Here is a 19,609-nt window from a genome sequence, read left to right as displayed (position 1 = left end):
GGAATCAATGGAAAGACATTACTACTAAACTTTAACCAAGTGAGTTAACTTTATTACTGATAACAGAACTATTAGCTGCCCCCAGTCAAGAGACATTAGACTTTAAAAGTTCTACTAAATTTGATTTGATGGAAACTAGATGAAAATGTAGTAAACACAGAAAAATTCTCTCTCCCTGTTAGAAGTATAAACAATTCTAGTATTGCTTCCTACTTTCTTCTCTCCTGAGTAAACTCTTCCAAAAATCTCAGGTAACTCAAACTTCTTAAAGAGTGAAAGTCTGGCAGTGCCTGCCAGTCAGTTCTACTCTCATCATTGCCTCCACTCCCCCCAACTCCCAGCCCCAATATGGTCTTCAATATGTTAAAATCAAGAAGAAATAGAAATTTATGCAAAATACGTTGGGGAAGGCACATTATCCCAAGTTAAACACAGTCCCTTTTCTTTTTTTCCAAAGGGAATGGTTGCTGATGCTCTGAGGAGTTAACTTATAATAACACATGCCAGGAAGATGATGTCAGGGAAGGCGTGGTTAGGTTCTTTACAAGTCTGAAATTCCTTTAGTCCCAAACACTTCCTCTTTCAATCTCACCTATACTCAAATCTCTCTACTGAGGCAACTCTTTCAAAAGTTGAAGGAAGTGTTGAGACCCTAGAACTCTGATCTTTTTTTTTTTAAGAACGAAGAATAATTGAAGGCCATTAAAATAGATGTGTTTTTTTTTAATGTACCATAATTTTGCAGAATCTCTCTTTGAAATCCACATTTTCCCCCTTCTGTGACTATTTTAATTCCAAAGAAAGGAAAGGATATTCAACACTACATCCTGAGAAAGAATGTGCCTTTATCAGGCATTATATATTTGCTGATTGTATGCCTATATTTACAACAGCCAAAAAAGAATAAGAAAACTGTAATTGTCCTGGGCTCCTCAGGAAACAACTTCCCTGATAAAGTATACAAATATGTTTCAAAATAAAACAATCCTACTTTTCTTTCTTGCCACATCGCAGGGCTTGTAGGATCTCAGTTCCCTGACCAGGGATTGAACCCCTGGCCATGGCAGTGAAAGCGCCGAGTCCTAACCACTGGACTGCCAGGGAAGTCCCCAGACAATCCTACTTTTTAAAGACAAATAGGACTTCCCTGGTGGCGCAGTGGTTAAGAATCTGCCTGTCAATGCAGGGGACACGGGTTCAAGCCCTGGTCCAGGAAGATCCCACATGCCACGGAGCAACTAAACCCGTGTGCCACAACTACTGAGCCCACGTGCCACAACTATTTAAGCCCGTGGGCCTACAGCCCATGCTCCACAACAAGAGAAGCCACCGCAATGAGAAGCCCACGCACCACAAGGAAGAGTAGCCCCCGCTCGCCTCAACTAGAAAGCCCACACGCAACAAAGACCCAATGCAGACAAAAATAAATAAATAAATAATAAAGACAAGTAAATAAAACTAATGAAGTCAGAACAGTAATGTACAAATAGCTTTTCAAACTGAGCTCACTGGAAATTGTTTTTATGCCACCAACCAGAAGTGATGACTACAGTAAATTATGATGTAAAAATGCTCCTTAAAGAAGGCAGATCTCTGCAAATCTATTATTTCCAGATTTTGGTATAACAAAATGATGCACAATAAAAGCACATATTTATATGTATTTTTTCAGAAGTTTAGAATTTTGTTCTTTATTTCAGTTTTTTAAATGTTCCAGACAGTTTCAAGAACTTTTTTACATAGACTTGTCCTACTTGAGAAACTGAGCAAATAAGCCAATGTCAAAATTAAAACTTTACTTGTCATAGAAAAAAGTCTGGTAGAATAGATAGAGCAAACTGCTACTAGTTATTTCCCTTAAGGAGTGGGATTTAGGTAAGGAACTTCAGGACATGAAGGGAAGACTTGACTTTTTATTTTATATACCTCTTTATGCTTAAATTTTAAAAATAGACATGTCTTACATTTATTACTAAAAACTAATAAGTTATTTTAAAAATTTAACCTTCAGTATAAAAATGGACAAATTACATGAGCAGATTCACTCAAAACAGTCTTCCCAAAAAAATGAATGAACACATTAAGCCATACATATAAACAAAAAGACAAAGAGCAATGTAGCAATCATTTAGTTTAAATATACTCAACACCCACAAACCTATATATACACACAAGGAGTCATCGATACAGTCACAAAGTGATGTCATCATAACAGTGACCTGTAAGAACCCAAAGAATACTTGACAAATACACTAGTAAGTATGTATCTACCCCTACCCCAGGTTTCCTAATGTGTTTCCCAAACCTTACAAGTTATCAGAAAGAGATATGAGATTTGAATCCCAGTCCGCAATCATACCTCTTGTCACCTACACTATCCTAGATTTAGAAGCTGGTTAAATGTTTCCTATATAACAAGGGGGAAAGGGAGTGGAGAGCTAAGAAAAGAGAATATTTTAGATAGCATCAAATACATGAAGCCGCTAATAGGGAAAAAACCAATTTCTGGAATTCATTTTACTGTATTTTAATGGGTAACCTGAGAGACTTGGAGGGAAAAAATTAGGAAGGAGATTTCATACAGTACTATACAAGATATGAAAAGAATAAAGACAGATTAGATATCTCTCTATCAAAATCATATTGATTTATGTGTGTGTGTGTGTGTGTGTGTGTATATATATATATATATTTAAAATTGATAACAAATATGAACCCATATTTCTTAAGGATGTAACACAATGAATACCACATAAACTAACACCCATAAACTAACACTAGGTGTTCTGGGTCTAAACATTTACCAATGCCTTGATCAGATACTTTGTTCACCTATAACAGTCTCCCTAGGTGTATAAGAAAGCATCAGGAATTCTTACCCACTACCCGACAATCCATCAAATGAGCAAAAGATCCTTAAATGTCTAAGGCACCTTTTTTCTTCAAAGAACAGCTATATAAAATCAAGAGACAGGGTAAATGGTCTTTCTGCTACAGCATACAGTTCCTCCTAATCAGCACGGTGTGCACTGAAATGCCAAGAAACTGCCCAAGATATTCCCTGGCAATTGTGGGGATGACGGTACACCTCTCCCCAGACTGCCCCTGTGCCCAAGCGTAGACTCCAGAGATCTCTGCTGAGCCTGGCTATCTGCAGAGCAGGAAGGCCCAGCTCAGCAGCAGACCCCAAAGAATCACAGAACTCTCTGCCTTAATTCCCAAGGTATGTCTTCTCTTAAAACTCCTTCCCTACAGGCTGGGTGGGGTAGGGTCTCTATCTAAGCTAGAAGAGTAGACTCAGTTCTCAGATGAAGCTGTTGTGATTTCACTGACTGTATTCAGCTACCTGATAATGCTGGAGGAATGGTAGGAAGGAAGGTGGGCTGGGGGGAGAATGCAAACAGTTAATCAAAATGACAAAATAACCTTGGAGGTGGTAGGCTGGGGGCCAGGGTCTGAGGTGACATATTTTCCCTGTGAAAATTGGATACATCAGCAGGAAGTCAAACTAACTTCGTTTCACAAAGACACAAACTTGCAAAGCTTAATTTGTTTTTAATTCCACTGCCTTCAGGCCTCACATAAGGGACTATAAATTCCTGAAACTTCAGAACCAGGTGAGAAAAGATGCCAAAAAAAGTGATGGAAAAAGAGAGGCGCTGAGAGGAGAGGAATCCCGTTCCCCTCTTAAGGAGAATGTTAAAGCCAAGGACACTCCCGATCCCCAGAAAAGGAAGTAGCTGGATTCCAAAAAAGCACTTTTCCCTACCTTCTTGTTGTTCTTGTTATAGCCAAAAGTCGAAATCCCAGGCCTTGAAGTCACTGATAGCAGCATTTTCTCTTTAATGTTAGGAAGCTAAGAGACAGAAGAGGGGAAGAAGGAGAGGGAAAGGGAGAGGAAAGAGAGAGAGGGAGAGGGAGAGGGAGAGGGAGGGAAGGAGGGAGGGAGGAAGAGAAGGGAGAGGGAGAAAGGAGGGGGAGGAGAAAGGGGGAGAGAAGGAGGGGGGGAGTAAAGAATGAGCTAGGGCTGCTTGTTTACGTCACTGATAGAACTTAACCCCGAGTCTGAGTGAGGCTCTTCCACTGGGTCCTAATGCCCAAGATGTTTTTTTGGTTTTTTGTTTTTCTGTTTTCCCCCACAGGCTTAGCAGTTAAAGCAAAAGAAAAGTTCTTAGGTCTACCGCTTTCAACTCCATCACCTTTCCTATATGAACAAGTTCAGATTCCCACGAAAAAATGAGGATATTTTCTCCTTAGATCTCAGCTATAAGAAGATTCCAATCTTGATTTTAAAGGGGCCACTGGGACACTGCTTTGGAGAACGTGTGAAGAAAATCACAGTACTGAGAAAGAATATGTGAGGTGAGCTCAGGACTTACCCCCCACTTTATATTGATAGCGATCTTAACACACAAAGAAAGGACAAACAGAAGAGCTCACCAAAGAGCAGAGACAAGCAAAACAGAGGATGGGAAATAACTAGTTTCAGATCCTTGGATAGTTTTACTCCTCTTGGGTTATGCTGATGGGCTGATGCCTCTTAATCTTTTTCAGATTCTCCCAGGTATGCCTTAACACTTAAGAAGGAATTTTCAAACTGGACTATGTCATGAAACTTGGTGCCTAGTGCTTTCTTTTTTCTTTCCCCCAGCTTTATTGAGATATAATTGCCTAGTGATTTCTTCAATTGTAAGCTATCTTATTTGAATCTTTATCCCACTGTTTCCTAGTCTTCAAGGTCTATGAAGCTGAACAATTAGTTACTCACCCAACCTGAAATTTATGCCCAAGCTGAAGTTCACAGAGTTGGGATGTCTGCTTCAAGCTGTCTGTGAGCTGCAGAAAAAAATAAATAAATATTTTAAAAACATATGCTTCACAGAGAAGAAAAATACAAAGTTCTTAGGAAAGAAGAACATTAGAGTCAAGAAATGAACACAGTTGCAACACTCACCTCTAATACTTTCAAAGGAATGTCCTGTAGAAGGCAACTTAACAATAAAAGAAACTTGTTGGAAAACAAAAATTTAAGAATGATACCCAGTAATTTACCAATCCAGTCCAAGTAGAACAGGGATATAGAATGAAAGCTTTCAAATCACTTCTTAAGGCCCCCTCACAGCCATAGTGGATATTCTAAGTAATAAATTAACTCTGTCTGCTTTGCCACAAAACACATTAAGCCCAAACCGTCCCTTAAATGAAGTCCCAGTCTCTATTCTAGTTTTCCTGTCACCTTTTTGCTATAATAATGGGACAGACAGTACCAACAGTCTGCAGAGTAAATACACACATACCATACCCCCAATCTCTGACTTTCATTTCCAATAGGACAGGAAGTTCCTGCTCAGCTCAAGGGACACAGGAAGGGTGGGAACAGCCTCAATGTGGGAATTGCAACTGAGATTGGAAGCACAGCAGCCAAATGCAGTCAATAAATCAATAAAGGCATCTCTCAGTGATACCATATTTTTTTAAAGTTCCTTTTCTGCCCTCAGAGATTCTCATTCATGACATGCCAAGTTATCATTGCCATTTAGGTCCTTGGTTGATGTCTTCTCCCTTAGCCTAACAATGTGGTACAAAACCTTAATCTTTAAGGCCTGATTTATAATGGGATTTATAATAGCAGTCAACCTAATTTAATTTTTTAAAACTTCTCATATTCTCAACGTGTTGTGTTCTCTTACTGCACTCCTTAACGCTCAATGATATCTTAGAACTTAAAATAGTTAAAACCGTAAGTTTTAGAGAGCAGCAGACATGAGTTCAAATCCTGACACCACTGTTAGTTACTGTTTATGTAACTTTAGGCCAAGTTACTTAACATCTCTAATTTACTCATTTCCAAAATGGAGATAATACCTACTTCATTAGCCTTTGGAATCAAATCTAAGTTCTGGTTCGGTCCTGTCACTCACAAGCTGAGTGACACTGGGAGAATTCCCTCACATCTGAACCTTACTTCTCTCATCTGTAAAATACAGTAAATAAATAGTCTCTGCTTCCTAAAATTGTAGTGAAATGAAATAAGGCAATGTATATAAAGCCCTTAGGCAGGTATCTGGCACTTGGTACACACTCAACAGATGTTAGCTCCATTTTGATTAATTACCCTACTGTCTCCCAGTGTATCCCTCTGGGTATTGTATAACCCAGATTTTATGATCTGAAGTGAACATTTCCAAAAACTAGTATCTTAGTTACATTCAAAAGATCATACTAGGACTAGGCAGGCTAAACTATATAAGTGGAAATACTGAATAAGAAATTTCAGGAATCACCCAGTCCAATTTCATTTCTCTGCCTTCTATAAGCAAATAATCCAATTATTTGGAAATTCTTTTCATAACTCCCAATCTCTTGGAAATTGGTGGACCGTCTCATCTCTAGGAAAAAAAGGAAACAAAATAGTACAGAATCAAAGTACACTAGACAAGACATCCCAGCTCCCATTTCTCTAGAGTCCTACTACTCTAAGAAATTGAAATAGATCTAGAAAAAAGGAGGATCTTCATGTATCCTGAAATTTAACACCATTTTGCCATTCTAAAAGTAGAAAGTATCAGAAGGGAGATAAAGAAGGATCCAATTAAATAAATTCTATTTTGTAAATTCTATATAAATTCCATATGTATTTACTAATACAAAAACCTGTATGTTTATACTCTGATTATAAGTTTAGGGCCATAAAAGTAAAATGACCCAGATTGGTGAACTGATGCCAAAGGTCAATTATGTCAAAGAGCACCAACAGGACTGGAAACTACATCCTTTACTCTGGTAAGTATATTTTTACAGGAGGCTATGGAATCTTGTGGAAGTGACAGAGAAGGTAATGGAGTTCTGTGGTTATATTCAGGAAGTATATGAGAAGAGGAAGAATCCTATTTCTTCCAGTGTGTTTACTTTGATCACCGCCCCCCATCTGCTTTGCGCATTATATTGCTTACATTATTCCAGATTTAGTCAATGCCTCTCAAATTCTTGGTTCTCTTGAGCCCAGCACCCAAAAGTTGTTTTGAGTGGAAAAAGTAAAATAAGTTATTTGGAACATCTCTTGGAAGGAGACATTTATACCTCGGATTCAATATAGACTGGTTTGTGATTTCTTCAGAAAAACTGTAACAGGGAAGAACAAATCTGACTCCATATTGGACCTGTTTCTTTTACTTTAACCTTTGTATTCTATTGCTTTTGCTATAAGTTAAGAATGTTGCCTATAGCCTGAAATATACAGGATAGCCCATTCTCAAGGCTCTGACCTTTAAAGATATAAAACTTTTCCATTCGTATAGAGGTAAAAAGTTGTAGAACAGAGAATAACATTTGTCATGTTGGAGGTTTACAGGAACAACATGACCTGACCTATGTGGACAGATGCAAGAACAAAGGATTCTGACATGAAGAAGTTTGCAGCAACCAACCACACCCCCTCCCCTTTTAGTAAAAAAGAAGCCTAAATTCTAACTTGGGTAAGATGGTTCTTTAGGACACTAGTCCACCACTTCTCGGTCTGCTGGCTTTCTGAATAAAGTCACTATTCCTTGCCCCAACAACTTGTCTCTCGGTTTATTGGCCTGTCCTTTGGCAAGCAGCACGAGCTTGGACTCGGTAACAAAACAACACTTTTAAGTATGTGTCTCAGGTAGAGAGCAGTTGGGGTCAGATCAACCCTGACTTGTATGTTGAAAGATGACTGCATGCAACTATTGGCCCCTCCACATCAGGGTGGAGAACTCAAGGAATGTAGTACCTGCAGATATGCCAGACCCTAGCTGTAGGACTAGAGCCAGGCTGATGTAGCACATGTGTCTGCCAGCAGTGAGACAGGGCCAAGTTTGTTAGTGGAGCTCTGAATATGGTTCAGAGACCTGAACAAGTATATTAGGGCCAAGGGTTTTTTTTTCCCCAGCTATTCATATTCTCTGTGGGGATTTCCCTGGCAGTCCAGTGGTTAAGACTCCGCACCTCCGCTGCAGGGCGTGCGGGTTTGATCCCTGGTCAGGGAACTAAGATCGCGGCCAAAAAAATACATATACATATATTTTAAAAAATAAATATATAATATAAATATAAATTTATATTTATATAAATATAAATATATGTATTTTATATATATATATATATATATATATATATATATATATATATATATATATATGTATTCTCCGTGGATTATCTTTCCTCCCACCGATTAACTTTTGTGCCCAAAAGTCTAGGTCATGAAAAAAGACCAAAAAGTTCAATTTATTTAATGGTAAAGAGATGAGGTAATGCCTTAAGAAGAAGTGAAAAAAAAAAAAGTTTAACACATCAGCTTCCTTAAGTAGGAAAATTTAAGGATGTGAATCAAACAACTAGAAAAGCTTAGCCCTGTCCCCTTTGAATGTAGGATGGAATGACAAAATTGGTCTAAAACTAGAAATGGGGAAAGTTTGGCCTCTCAACGCCTTGACTTAACTCATTGGAAAACAGGGGAAAAGACAGGCAACTCTGAAGAATTATTTATCTCATACCCTGGATATCAGTGCTAATAGTATATTCTCCTCTTCTATAACAGATATTTCTGGCCAAAACTTACTACAGAGAATATCCTAACAAAATTTTCAAGTAGACTTTTCCTTTGCCAGACACTAAAGAAATACAGGAATCAAATCATCTAGAATCACTGGACCAGAAAATTAGCATAATGTAGAAAGAAAAGACTAGACTGGATTCTATGCATACCCAGAATGGACTGTATTGATGGGTAATATTATAGTCTCCAAATGTATGTTTCCTTTACACTTGAGACATTAATTTTGTTTGGCTTCAGCTATCCCTAAAATAAATAGCTCAGATGATCCCCATAAGGGTCCACAACTGAATTGAACAATTAGAACCAAATGAAATGGCTGCTTATGTAGGTTAAATATAAATCTTTTCAAATAGTCAAATACTGGTAATTTCATATGGTTAAATCTAACACTGCAAAAAGTGTGAGACTGTGGAGATGATAATGAGTCAGAATACTGATGAACTGGATAGTTCCTTTCCTTTGTCCTCCCTCATTTTCAGATTGAAAAAAAAAAAAAACCCAGAAAGGTAAACTCACTTGCATAAGGTCATAGGGGTCAAATATCTGACACCAGAATCCAGACTTTCTGTCTCAATTCAACATTGTTCCCATACCAATCTCATTTGACTGTAAAATTTAGAATTCTGATATATATATATCTTTTGGGGTCAGAAAAAATAAAGAAATAATCCTAGGATTTCAGAGGTGAAAGTTCAACTGTTTTCCTCAAATCAGCTTTTTATCTCAAGTGATAAAGCAGTGATACCTAATATTTTGGCCTATTCTTAAATTACACAATGGATAATATTTCTAGGGATAAACTTATAATGCAAACAAGAAGAAGATTTGTAGAAAACTACAGTTGTTGGGAAGTGCTGCTAATTAAGTATTCTAGATTCTACCTGAGGTTTAATTCATTATGTATTTAGAAGGTAATTTGCTTGAATTCTGCTTTCCTTCTGGGGATAATTTGTACCATACTCTGAAACTCTCAGATGAAACATAAGATTTGAATATAAGAAGTGGTTTCTAAAACATCAATATACATTATTTATAAGGTCACTAGTCACTGGCAGGGTTTACCAGAAGCATAAGCTTGATGAGGACGGGGACTGTGACTATTTCGTGTACCCCATTATATCCCTAGCATTTAACAGTACCTGGCTAATTTAAAATTTAAAAATATTTGTCAGCAGTGACAACCTCCCCATGAGAACTTGCTTCTTGAAAAGGATCTCCTTCATCCCTATCTAGAAGAAGAGAAGAGGAGAGAGGAAACTCTGCCTAGTGCAGAGACCCAATTCCTACTTCATGGATGTGAAATGCCCAGGATGCTATAAAATCATCACTCTCTTTAGTCATGCACGAATACTAGGTTTGTGTGTTGGCTGCTCTACTGTCCTCTGGCAGCCTACAGGAGAAAAAGCAAAGCTTACAGAAAGATGCTCCTTCAGACAGAAGCAGCACTAAAAGCACCCTGAATCAGGATGAATGGGAAACCATTCCAACAAACACATTTTGGATACACACACAAACACAATTTTTTTTTAATATTTGGTCAATGAACGAGTGGAATAATCTTGAACACTAAATTTACATCTGAAAAGATATTACTCCTTAAAAAACACTAATATAAAGCAGAAACTAACACACCATTGTAAAGCATTTATACTCCAATAAAGATGTTAAAAAAAAAACACTGAAAATAGTGTTGACAGTGATGGAATGGCACATTAGGACATCTAGGAGCTTTTTCCTTTATATTTACAATACATATTATTTTCCTTCTGTGGCTCATTTTTTTGTCATTAGGTAGTCAGAAAGCTTGAATTTACTTGTGTCTCTCATCTGTGTACTAGATAAAACTATACCCCCATCATCACATAAAAAGATACCACCTCAAAAGGCCCATTATAAATTTGTATTCCCATAGCATTTTGTACAAAATTTTTGCAGGCTTTTAACTCTACTTACTGCCCTCCCTCTTGTACCCAGATGGTGAGTTCCTAGGAAGCAGGCAGCAACTTTATTCATCTTTTTATCTTTAACACCTAAACATAATTTATGCTCAAGAATATTAGCTGTAAGAATACAATTTTCAATTTCTTTTAAGTATCTCCAATGGGAAAGTGAATCTCAATGAACATTAAGAGAACACTGCCACCAACTGGATAATATAGGTCATGCACCCTTTAGCAAATACCAGGAAGAGAAAGCACAGAATTTGTATATAGGTAACTCAGAAGTTTGAAATTTAAACCCAGCTCTATCATTTGCTGTGTTAAATTGGAAAATCTCAATTTTTTAAAACATCATTTTCCCCTTCTACAAAATGGGCATAGTATCTGTTCTATTTCTCAGGGACAATCATGACAGTCAAATTAGATAATGACTGTGAAAGTACTTTATTGATTACAAAGCATTTTCCAAGTGTGAGACCACAGTTGATATTTACTACGCCATGCTGAGTATAACAAATCCATCTTTTTTTTTAATTGAATATTTTATTAACATAATAGTTGTCTAAACAAATCCATCTTATTCCTTACCGCAAATCTAAGTAAATAACCTTCAGTTTGAGAATCAGAGCCAACTCATAAAATTTTAGATGCCTAATGGCAAATTTCTTTCTTTATATGTTAATGTGGACTCACTATCATTAACTTATTGAAATGTGTTGTTGAACATAAAAATATGTTAAAATTAAAACTACTGGGCTTCCCTGGTGGCGCAGTGGTTGAGAATCTGCCTGCCAATGCAGAGGACACGGGTTCGAGCCCCGGTCTGGGAAGATCCCACATGCCGCGGAGCAACTAGGCCCGTTAGCCACAACTACTGAGCCTGCGTGTCTGGAGCCTGTGCTCCACAACAAGAGAGGCCGCAATCGTGAGAGGCCCGCGCACCGCGATGAAGAGTGGTCCCCGCTTGCTGCAACTAGAGAAAGCCCTTGCACAGAAACGAAGACTCAACACAGCCAAAAATAAAATAAAATAAATAAAAAATGATAATAAAAATACAGGAATTCCTTTAAAAAAAAAAACTACTTGGAGATACCATTTCTCACCTACCAGACTGGCAAAAATCCAAAAGCTTGACAACAAGCTGAGTTGTCAACCACGTTGGAGAGACTGTGGTAAAAAGGCTGTCATATATTGTTTGTGGAAATAGAAAATAGCATAACTCCTTTTGCACTATTTAGGAAAATTACATATGCACCCTTCAACCTAACAGTTCTACTTCTAGGAATATATTCCAAAGATACAATGGCAAAAATAAGAAAAAACAATATGTACAAGGCATACTCAGACCAGTAAGCAAGGAAGCTATCAAAGAATACTGGGGTTGTTTTACTGCACACTTTAAATTTGTAATCTTAAAATGAGATTTGAATTTTTATTGAGTACCTTTAAAAAGGTAGCATCAAAATCATAAAATTAACATCTGTTATGAATCATATCTAAAACTGGGTTTAAACAGAAATTTTACTTCCTGATTTAATTTCAGGGGAACTAATGTTTAGGAAAGCTATTAGGTGAATGTTTATTTATTTATTTATATTTTTTTATACAGCAGGTTCTTATTAGTCATCAATTTTATACACATCAGTGTATATATGTCAATTCCAATCGCCCGATTCATCACACCACCATCCCCACCCCCCCGCGGCTTTCCCCCTTTGGTGTCCATACATTTGTTTTCTACATCTGTCTCAACTTCTGCCCTGCAAACCGGTTCATCTGTACCATTTTTCTAGGTTCCACATACATGCGTTACTATACGATATTTGTTTTTCTCTTTCTGACTTACTTCACTCTGTAGGACAGTCTCTAGATCCATCCACGTCTCAACAAATGACCCAATTTCGTTCCTTTTTATGGCTGAGTAATATTCCATTGTATATATGTACCACATCTTCTTTATCCATGCATCTGTTGATGGGCATTTAGGTTGCTTCCATGACCTGGCTATTGTAAATAGTGCTGCAATGAACACTGGGGTGCATGTGCCTTTTTGAATTAAGGTTTTCTCTGGGTATATGCCCAGTAGTGGGATTGCTGGATCATATGGTAATTCTATTTTTAGTTTTTTAAGGAACCTCCATACTGGTCTCCACAGTGGCTGTATCAATTTACATTCTCACCAACAGTGCAAGAGAGTTCTCTTTTCTCCACACCCTCTCCAGCATTTGTTGTTTGTAGATTTTCTGATGATGCCCATTCTAACTGGTGTGAGGTGATACCTCATTGTAGTTTTGATTTGCATTTCTCTAATAATCAGTGATGTTGAGCAGCTTTTCAAGTGCTTCTTGGCCATCTGTATGTCTTCTTTGGAGAAATGTCTATTTAGGTCTTCTGCCCACTTTTGGATTGGGTTGTTTGTTTCTTTAATATTGAGCTGCATGAGCTGTTTATAAATTTTGGAGATTAATCCTTTGTCCGTTGATTCGTTTGCAAATATTTTCTCCCATTCTGAGGGTTGTCTTTTCGTCTTGTTTATGGTTTCCTTTGCTATGCAAAAGCTTTGAAGTTTCATTAGGTCCCATTTGTTTATTTTTGTTTTTATTTCCATTACTCTAGGAGGTGGATCAAAAAAGATCTTGCTGTGATTTATGTCAAAGAGTGTTCTTCCTATGTTTTCCTCTAAGAGTTTTATAGTGTCTGGTCTTACATTTAGGTCTCTAATCCATTTTGAGTTTATTTTTGTGTATGGTGTTAGGGAGTGTTCTAATTTCATTCTTTTACATGTAGCTGTCCAGTTTTCCCAGCACCACTTATTGAAGAGACTGTCTTTTCTCCATTGTATATCCTTGCCTCCTTTGTCATAGATTAGTTGACCATAGGTGTGTGGGTTTATCTCTGGGCTTTCTACCTTGTTCCATTGATCTATGTTTCTGTTTTTGTGCCAGTACCATATTGTCTTGATTACTGTAGCTTTGTAGTATAGTCTGAAGTCAGGGAGTCTGATTCCTCCAGCTCCATTTTTTTCCCTCAAGACTGCTTTGGCTATTCGGGGTCTTTTGTGTCTCCATACAAATTTTAAGATTTTTTGTTCCAGTTCCATAAAAAATGCCATTGGTAACTTGATAGGGATTGCATTGAATCTGTAGATTGTTTTGGGTAGTATAGTCATTTTCACAGTATTGATTCTTCCAATCCAAGAACATGGTATATCTCTCCATCTGTTGGTATCATCTTTAATTTCTTTCATCAGTGTCTTATAGTTTTCTGCATACAGGTCTTTTGTCTCCCTAGGTAGGTTTATTCCTAGGTATTTTATTATTTTTGTTGCAATGGTAAATGGGAGTATTTCCTTAATTTCTCTTTCAGATTTTTCATCATTAGTGTATAGGAATGCAAGAGATTTCTGTGCATTAATTTTGTATCCTGCAACTTTACCAAATCCATTGATTAGCTCTAGTAGTTTTCTGGTGGCAGTTTTAGGATTCTCTATGTATAGTATCATGTCATCTGCAAACACTGACAGTTTTACTTCTTCTTTTCCAATTTGTATTCTTCTTATATCTTTTTCTTCTCTGATTGCCGTGGCTAGGACTTCCAAAACTATGTTGAATAATAGTGGTGAGAGTGGACATCCTTGTCTTGTTCCTGATCTTAGAGGAGATGCTTTCAGTTTTTCACCATTGAGAATGATGTTTGCTGTGGGTTTGTCATATATGGCCTTTATTATGTTGAGGTAGGTTCCCTCTATGCCCACTTTCTGGAGAGTTTTTATCAGAAATGGGTGTTGAATTTTGTCAAAAGCTTTTTCTGCATCTATTGAGGTGATCATATGGTTTTTATTCTTCAACTTGTTAATATGGTGTATCACTTGATTGATTTGCATATATTGAAGAATCCTTGCATCCCTGGGATAAATCCCACTTGATCATGGTGTATGATCTTTTTAATGTGTTGTTGGATTCTGTTTGTTAGTATTTTGTTGAGGATTTTTGTATCTATATTCATCAGTGATATTGGTCTGTAATTTTCTTTTTTGTAGTATCTTTGTCTGGTTTTGGTATCAGGGTGATGGTGGCCTCATAGAATGAGTTTGGGAGTGTTCCTTCCTCTGCAAGTTTTTGGAAGAGTTTGAGAAGCATGGGTGTTAGCTCTTCTCTAAATGTTTGATAGAATTCACCTGTGAAGCCATCTGGTCCTGGACTTTTGTTTGTTGGAAGATTTTTTTTTTTAAACATTTATCTATTTATTTATTTATTTATTTATTTTTGGCTGTGTTGGGTCTTTGTTTCTGTGCGAGGGCTTTCTCTAGTTGCGGCAAGCAGGGGCCACTCTTCATCGTGGTGCACGGGCCTTTCACTGTCGCGGCCTCTCTTGTTGTGGAGCACAGGCTCCAGACACGCAGGCTCAGTAGTTGTGCCTCACAGGCTTAGCCGCTCCACGGCATGTGGGATCTTCCCAGACCAGGGCTCGAACCCGTGTCCCCTGCACTGGCAGGCAGATTCTCAACCACTGCACCACCAGGGAAGCCCCTGTTGGAAGATTTTTAATCACAGTTTCAATTTCATTACTTGTGATTGGTCTGTTCATATTTTCTGTTTCTTCCTGGTTCAGTCTTGGAAGATTATACCTTTCTAAGAATTTGTCCATTTCTTCCAGGTTGTCCATTTTATTGGCATAAAGTTGCTTGTAGTAGTCTCTTAGGATGCTTTGCATTTCTGCGGTGTCTGTTGTAACTTCTCCTTTTTCATTTCTGATTTTATTGATTTGAGTCCTCTCCCTCTTTTTCTTGATGAGTCTGGCTAATGGCTTATCAATTTTGTTTATCTTCTCAAAGAACCAACTTTTAGTTTTATTGATCTTTGCTATTGTTTTCTTTGTTTCTATTTCATTTATTTCTGCTCTGATCTTTATGATTTCTTTCCTTCTGCTAACTTTGGGTTTTGTTTGTTCTTCTTTCTCTAGTTTCTTTAGGTGTAAGGTTAGATTGTTTACTTGAGATTTTTCTTGTTTCTTTAGGTAGGCTTGTATAGCTATCAACTTCACTCTTAGAACCGCTTTTGCTGCATCCCATAGGTTTTGGGTCGTCGTGTTTTCATTGTCATTTGTCTCTAGGTATTTTTTGATTTCCTCTTTGATTTCTTCAGTGATCTCTTGGTTATTTAGTAACGTATTGTTTAGCCTCCATGTGTTTGTCTTTTTTACGTTTTTTTCCCTGTAATTCATTTCTAATCTCATAGCGTTGTGGTCAGAAAAGATGCTTAATATGATTTCAATTTTCTTAAATTTACTGAGGCTTGATTTGTGACCCAAGATGTGATCTATCTTGGAGAATGTTCCGTGCGCACTTGAGAAGAACGTGTAATCTGCTGTTTTTGGATGGAATGTCCTATATATATCAATTAAATCTATCTGGTCTATTGTGTCATTTAAAGCTTCTGTTTCCTTATTTTCATTTTGGATGATCTGTCCATTGGTGTAAGTGAGGTGTTAAAGTCCCCCACTATTATTGTGTGACTGTCGATTTCCTCTTTTATAGCTATTAGCAGTTGCCTTATGTATTGAGGTGCTCCTATGTTGGGTGCATATATATTTATAATTGTTATATCTTCTTCTTGGATTGATCCCTGGATCATTATGTAGTGTCCTTCCTTGTCTCTTGTAACATTCTTTATTTTAAAGTCTATTTTATCTGATATGAGTATAGCTACTCCAGCTTTCTTTTGATTTCCATTTGCATGGAATATCTTTTTCCATCCCCTCACTTTCAGTCTGTATGTGTCCCTAGGTCTAAAGTGGGTCTCTTGTAGACAGCATATATATGGGTCTTGTTTTTGTATCCATTCAGCAAGTCTGTGTCTTTTGGTTGGAGCATTTAATCCATTCACGTTTAAGGTAATTATCGATATGTATGTTCCCTATGACCATTTTCTTAATTGTTTTGGGTTTGTTTTTGTAGGTCCTTTTCTTCTCTTGTGTTTCCCACTTAGAGAAGTTCCTTTAGCATTTGTTGTAGAGCTGGTTTGGTGGTGCTGAATTCTCTTAGCTTTTGCTTGTCTGGAAAGCTTTTGATTTCTCCATCAAATCTAAATGAGATCCTTGCCGGGTAGAGTAATCTTGGTTGTAGGTTCTTCCCTTTCATCACTTTAAGTATATCATGCCACTCCCTTCTGGCTTGCAGAGTTTCTGCTGAGAAATCAGCTGTTAACCTTATGGGAGTTCCCTTGTATGTTATTTGTCGTTTTTCCCTTGCTGCTTTCAATAATTTTTGTTTGTCTTTAATTTTTGCCACTTTGATTACTATGTGTCTCGGCGTGTTTCTCCTTGGGTTTATTCTGTATGGGACTCTCTGCGCTTCCTGGACTTGGGTGGCTATTTCCTTTCCCATGTTAGGGAAGTTTTCGACTATAATCTCTTCAAATATTTTCTCTGGTCCTTTCTCTCTCTCTTCTCCTTCTGGGACCCCTATAATGCGAATGTTGTTGCGTTTAATGTTGTCCCAGAGGTCTCTTAGGCTGTCTTCATTTCTTTTCATTCTTTTTTCTTTAGTCTGTTCCGCAGCAGTGAATTCCACCATTCTGTCTTCCAGGTCACTTATCCGTTCTTCTGCCTCAGTTATTCTGCTATTGATTCCTTCTAGTGTAGTTTTCGTTTCAGTTATTGCATTGTTCATCTCTGTTTGTTTGTTCTTTAATTCTTCTAGGTCTTTGTTAAACATTTCTTGCATCTTCTCCATCTTTGCCTCCATCCTTTTTCCGAGGTCCTGGATCATCTTCACTATCATTCTGAATTCTTTTTCTGGAAGGTTGCCTATCTCCACTTCATTTAGTTGTTTTTCTGGGGGTTTATCTTGTTCCTTCATCTGGTACATAGCCCTCTGCCTTTTCATCTTGTCTATCTTTCTGTGAATGTGGTTTTTGATCCACAGGCTGCGGGACTGTAGTTCTTCTTGCTTCTGCTGTCTGCCCTCTGGTGGATCTAGGTGAATGTTTTATAAATTACTGTTTCTAATTTTCGGTCATACCCTCATGATTCCAGCAAGCTAGTCCTATCTTCTAAGATATGTATCAAACCTAGTACACATTAAAAATCCTATAAGGTCCTAGGTAGTTTTCATTTAATTATTCATTAAAGAAACACTTATTCTCCTATTGTAACAAGTGTGAAGTCTTTCGACTGTTAATAAAAGATCTGTCAACCACCAAAAAAACCAAAACAAATCTATTTGGGGTTGTGTCAAAGAATTCAAGAGTCAACTTGAGGGGACTTCCACTGTCCAGAGATGGGACATTTGAGCATCAAAAAGAATAACAACTGCAAAGAATGTAAACATATCATAGTTGTTCAAAATCATAATAATTTTGAAAACTCTGATCACCTTTGGAGGATATTACAGAACCAACTTATTATTCTATAACTTAGCAAGTAAAGCGAAACAAATCAAATACACAGCCTACCTTTTCTATATGAACTGTATCCCTGAATGACCAAATAGTTGAAGAAGCAAAGTCCTTATTTATAGAAGAATTTAAAATAATAAATAAGGAATGATAGAATAGCACCACTTTTCAACCCCTAGTGAAACAGTTCATTTGGGCAATGATTATCAAAGGTTATTAAAAATCATTAGGGGGGCTTCCCTGGTGGCGCAGTGGTTAAGAATCCGCCTGCCAATGTAGGGGACACGGGTTCGAGCCCTGGTCCAGGAAGATCCCACATGCCACAGAACAACTAAGCCCTTGTGCCTCAACTACTGAGACTGTGCTCTAGAGCCCGCAAGCCACAACTACCGAGCCCACATGCTACAACTACTGAAGCCCGAGCGCCTAGAGCCCGTGCTCCACAACAAGAGAAGCCACAGCAATGATAAGCCCACTCGCCGCAACTAGAGAAAGCCCGCGTGCAGCAATGAAGACCCAATAGAGCCCAAAATAAATAGATTAAATAAATAAATTTATTTTAAAAAATATTAGCAAACTGAATTCAGGAACATATAAAAAAGGTGTAAACACCATGACCAACTGCAGTCAGTGCCAGGCCCAAGGCTGGTTAAATGTTCAATAATCAAGTAATGTAATTTGTCATATTAAAAGAATAAAGACAAAATCCCCATGATCATCTCACTAAATGCAGAACTAGCATTTGACAAAATCTGATACTCATTCATGATAAAATCTCCTAGCTAATAATAGGAGGAAATTTCCTCATTTTGATAGATAAAAAAGTTATAAAAACCCTACAGCTAACTTCATACCTAATGCTAAAAGACTGAATGCACTCCGTGTAAAATCAGGAACAAGGCAAAGGTGTCTGCTCTCACCATTTCTATTCAACATTATGCTGGAAGTTCTAGACAATGTCCTAAGAAAAAGCAAACAAACAACAAAAACAGAACCAAATAGCTTCGAGGAATCCAGATTGGAAAGGAAGAAATAAAACTGTCCTTATTCAAAACATGATTGTCTATGTAGAAAATCCTAAGGAACCCACAATAAAACTACTAGAATTAGTAAATGAGTCCAGGGAGGTCACAGGATACAAGATCAATATACAAAAATCAATTATATTTCTATACACTGGCAGTAAACAGACTGAAATGAAATTAAGAAAACAATTCTATTCATAATAATATCAAAAGGAATTAAATAGGAATAAATTTAACAAAACAAATGTAAAATTTATACGCCAAAAAGTATAAAACATTGCTGAGAGAAATTAAAGAAGTAATTGTTAAGATGGTAATTTCCCCCAAATTGATATATAGTTTCAATGCAATTCCTCTCAAAATCCTAGTAGGCTTCTCTGTAGAAGTTGATAAGCTGATGAAAGTGCAAAAGACCTAGGAGAACCAAAACAATTTTGAAAAAGAACAATTGAAAGATTTACACTAACTGTAATTGATTTCAAAGCTTACGAGAAAGCTAAAGTACTCAAGAGAATGTGGTATTATTATAAAGATAGGAATGTAGATCAATGGAACAGAATTGAGAGACCAGAAGGAAACCCTTATATTAATGGTCAACTGATTTTCAACAAAGGTGTCAAGACAATTCAATGAGGAAAGAATTTTTCCACAAATAGTGCTGGAATA

General features: G+C 37.3%; 1 protein-coding gene and 1 pseudogene across 6 annotated transcripts in view; one reads left to right on the top strand and one right to left on the bottom strand.

Moving 5' to 3' along the window:
- RBMS2 (RNA binding motif single stranded interacting protein 2) overlaps positions 1 to 19,609 on the bottom strand; it is a 96,356-nt gene that overhangs the window by 63,524 nt on the left and 13,223 nt on the right. For 2 of the 6 annotated variants that reach the window (XM_059936219.1, XM_059936218.1), the window contains exon 1: positions 3,770 to 3,959. In XM_059936219.1, the coding sequence (XP_059792202.1) occupies positions 3,770 to 3,835 (66 nt within the window). In that variant the 5' untranslated portion in view covers positions 3,836 to 3,959. Of the gene's footprint in view, positions 1 to 3,769; positions 3,961 to 4,768; positions 4,837 to 4,954; positions 5,292 to 19,609 lie in introns of those variants that run through there. The other 4 variants (XM_059936216.1, XM_059936217.1, XM_059936221.1 and 1 more) reach the window with 4 other exon arrangements.
- LOC132373752 (small ribosomal subunit protein eS27-like) lies at positions 8,894 to 10,030 on the top strand (annotated as a pseudogene).

This window comes from Balaenoptera ricei, chromosome 10, assembly GCF_028023285.1.
Source record: "Balaenoptera ricei isolate mBalRic1 chromosome 10, mBalRic1.hap2, whole genome shotgun sequence".
Classification (NCBI taxonomy): Eukaryota; Metazoa; Chordata; class Mammalia; order Artiodactyla; family Balaenopteridae; genus Balaenoptera; species Balaenoptera ricei.
This window is presented reverse-complemented; position numbering and strand designations above follow the sequence as displayed.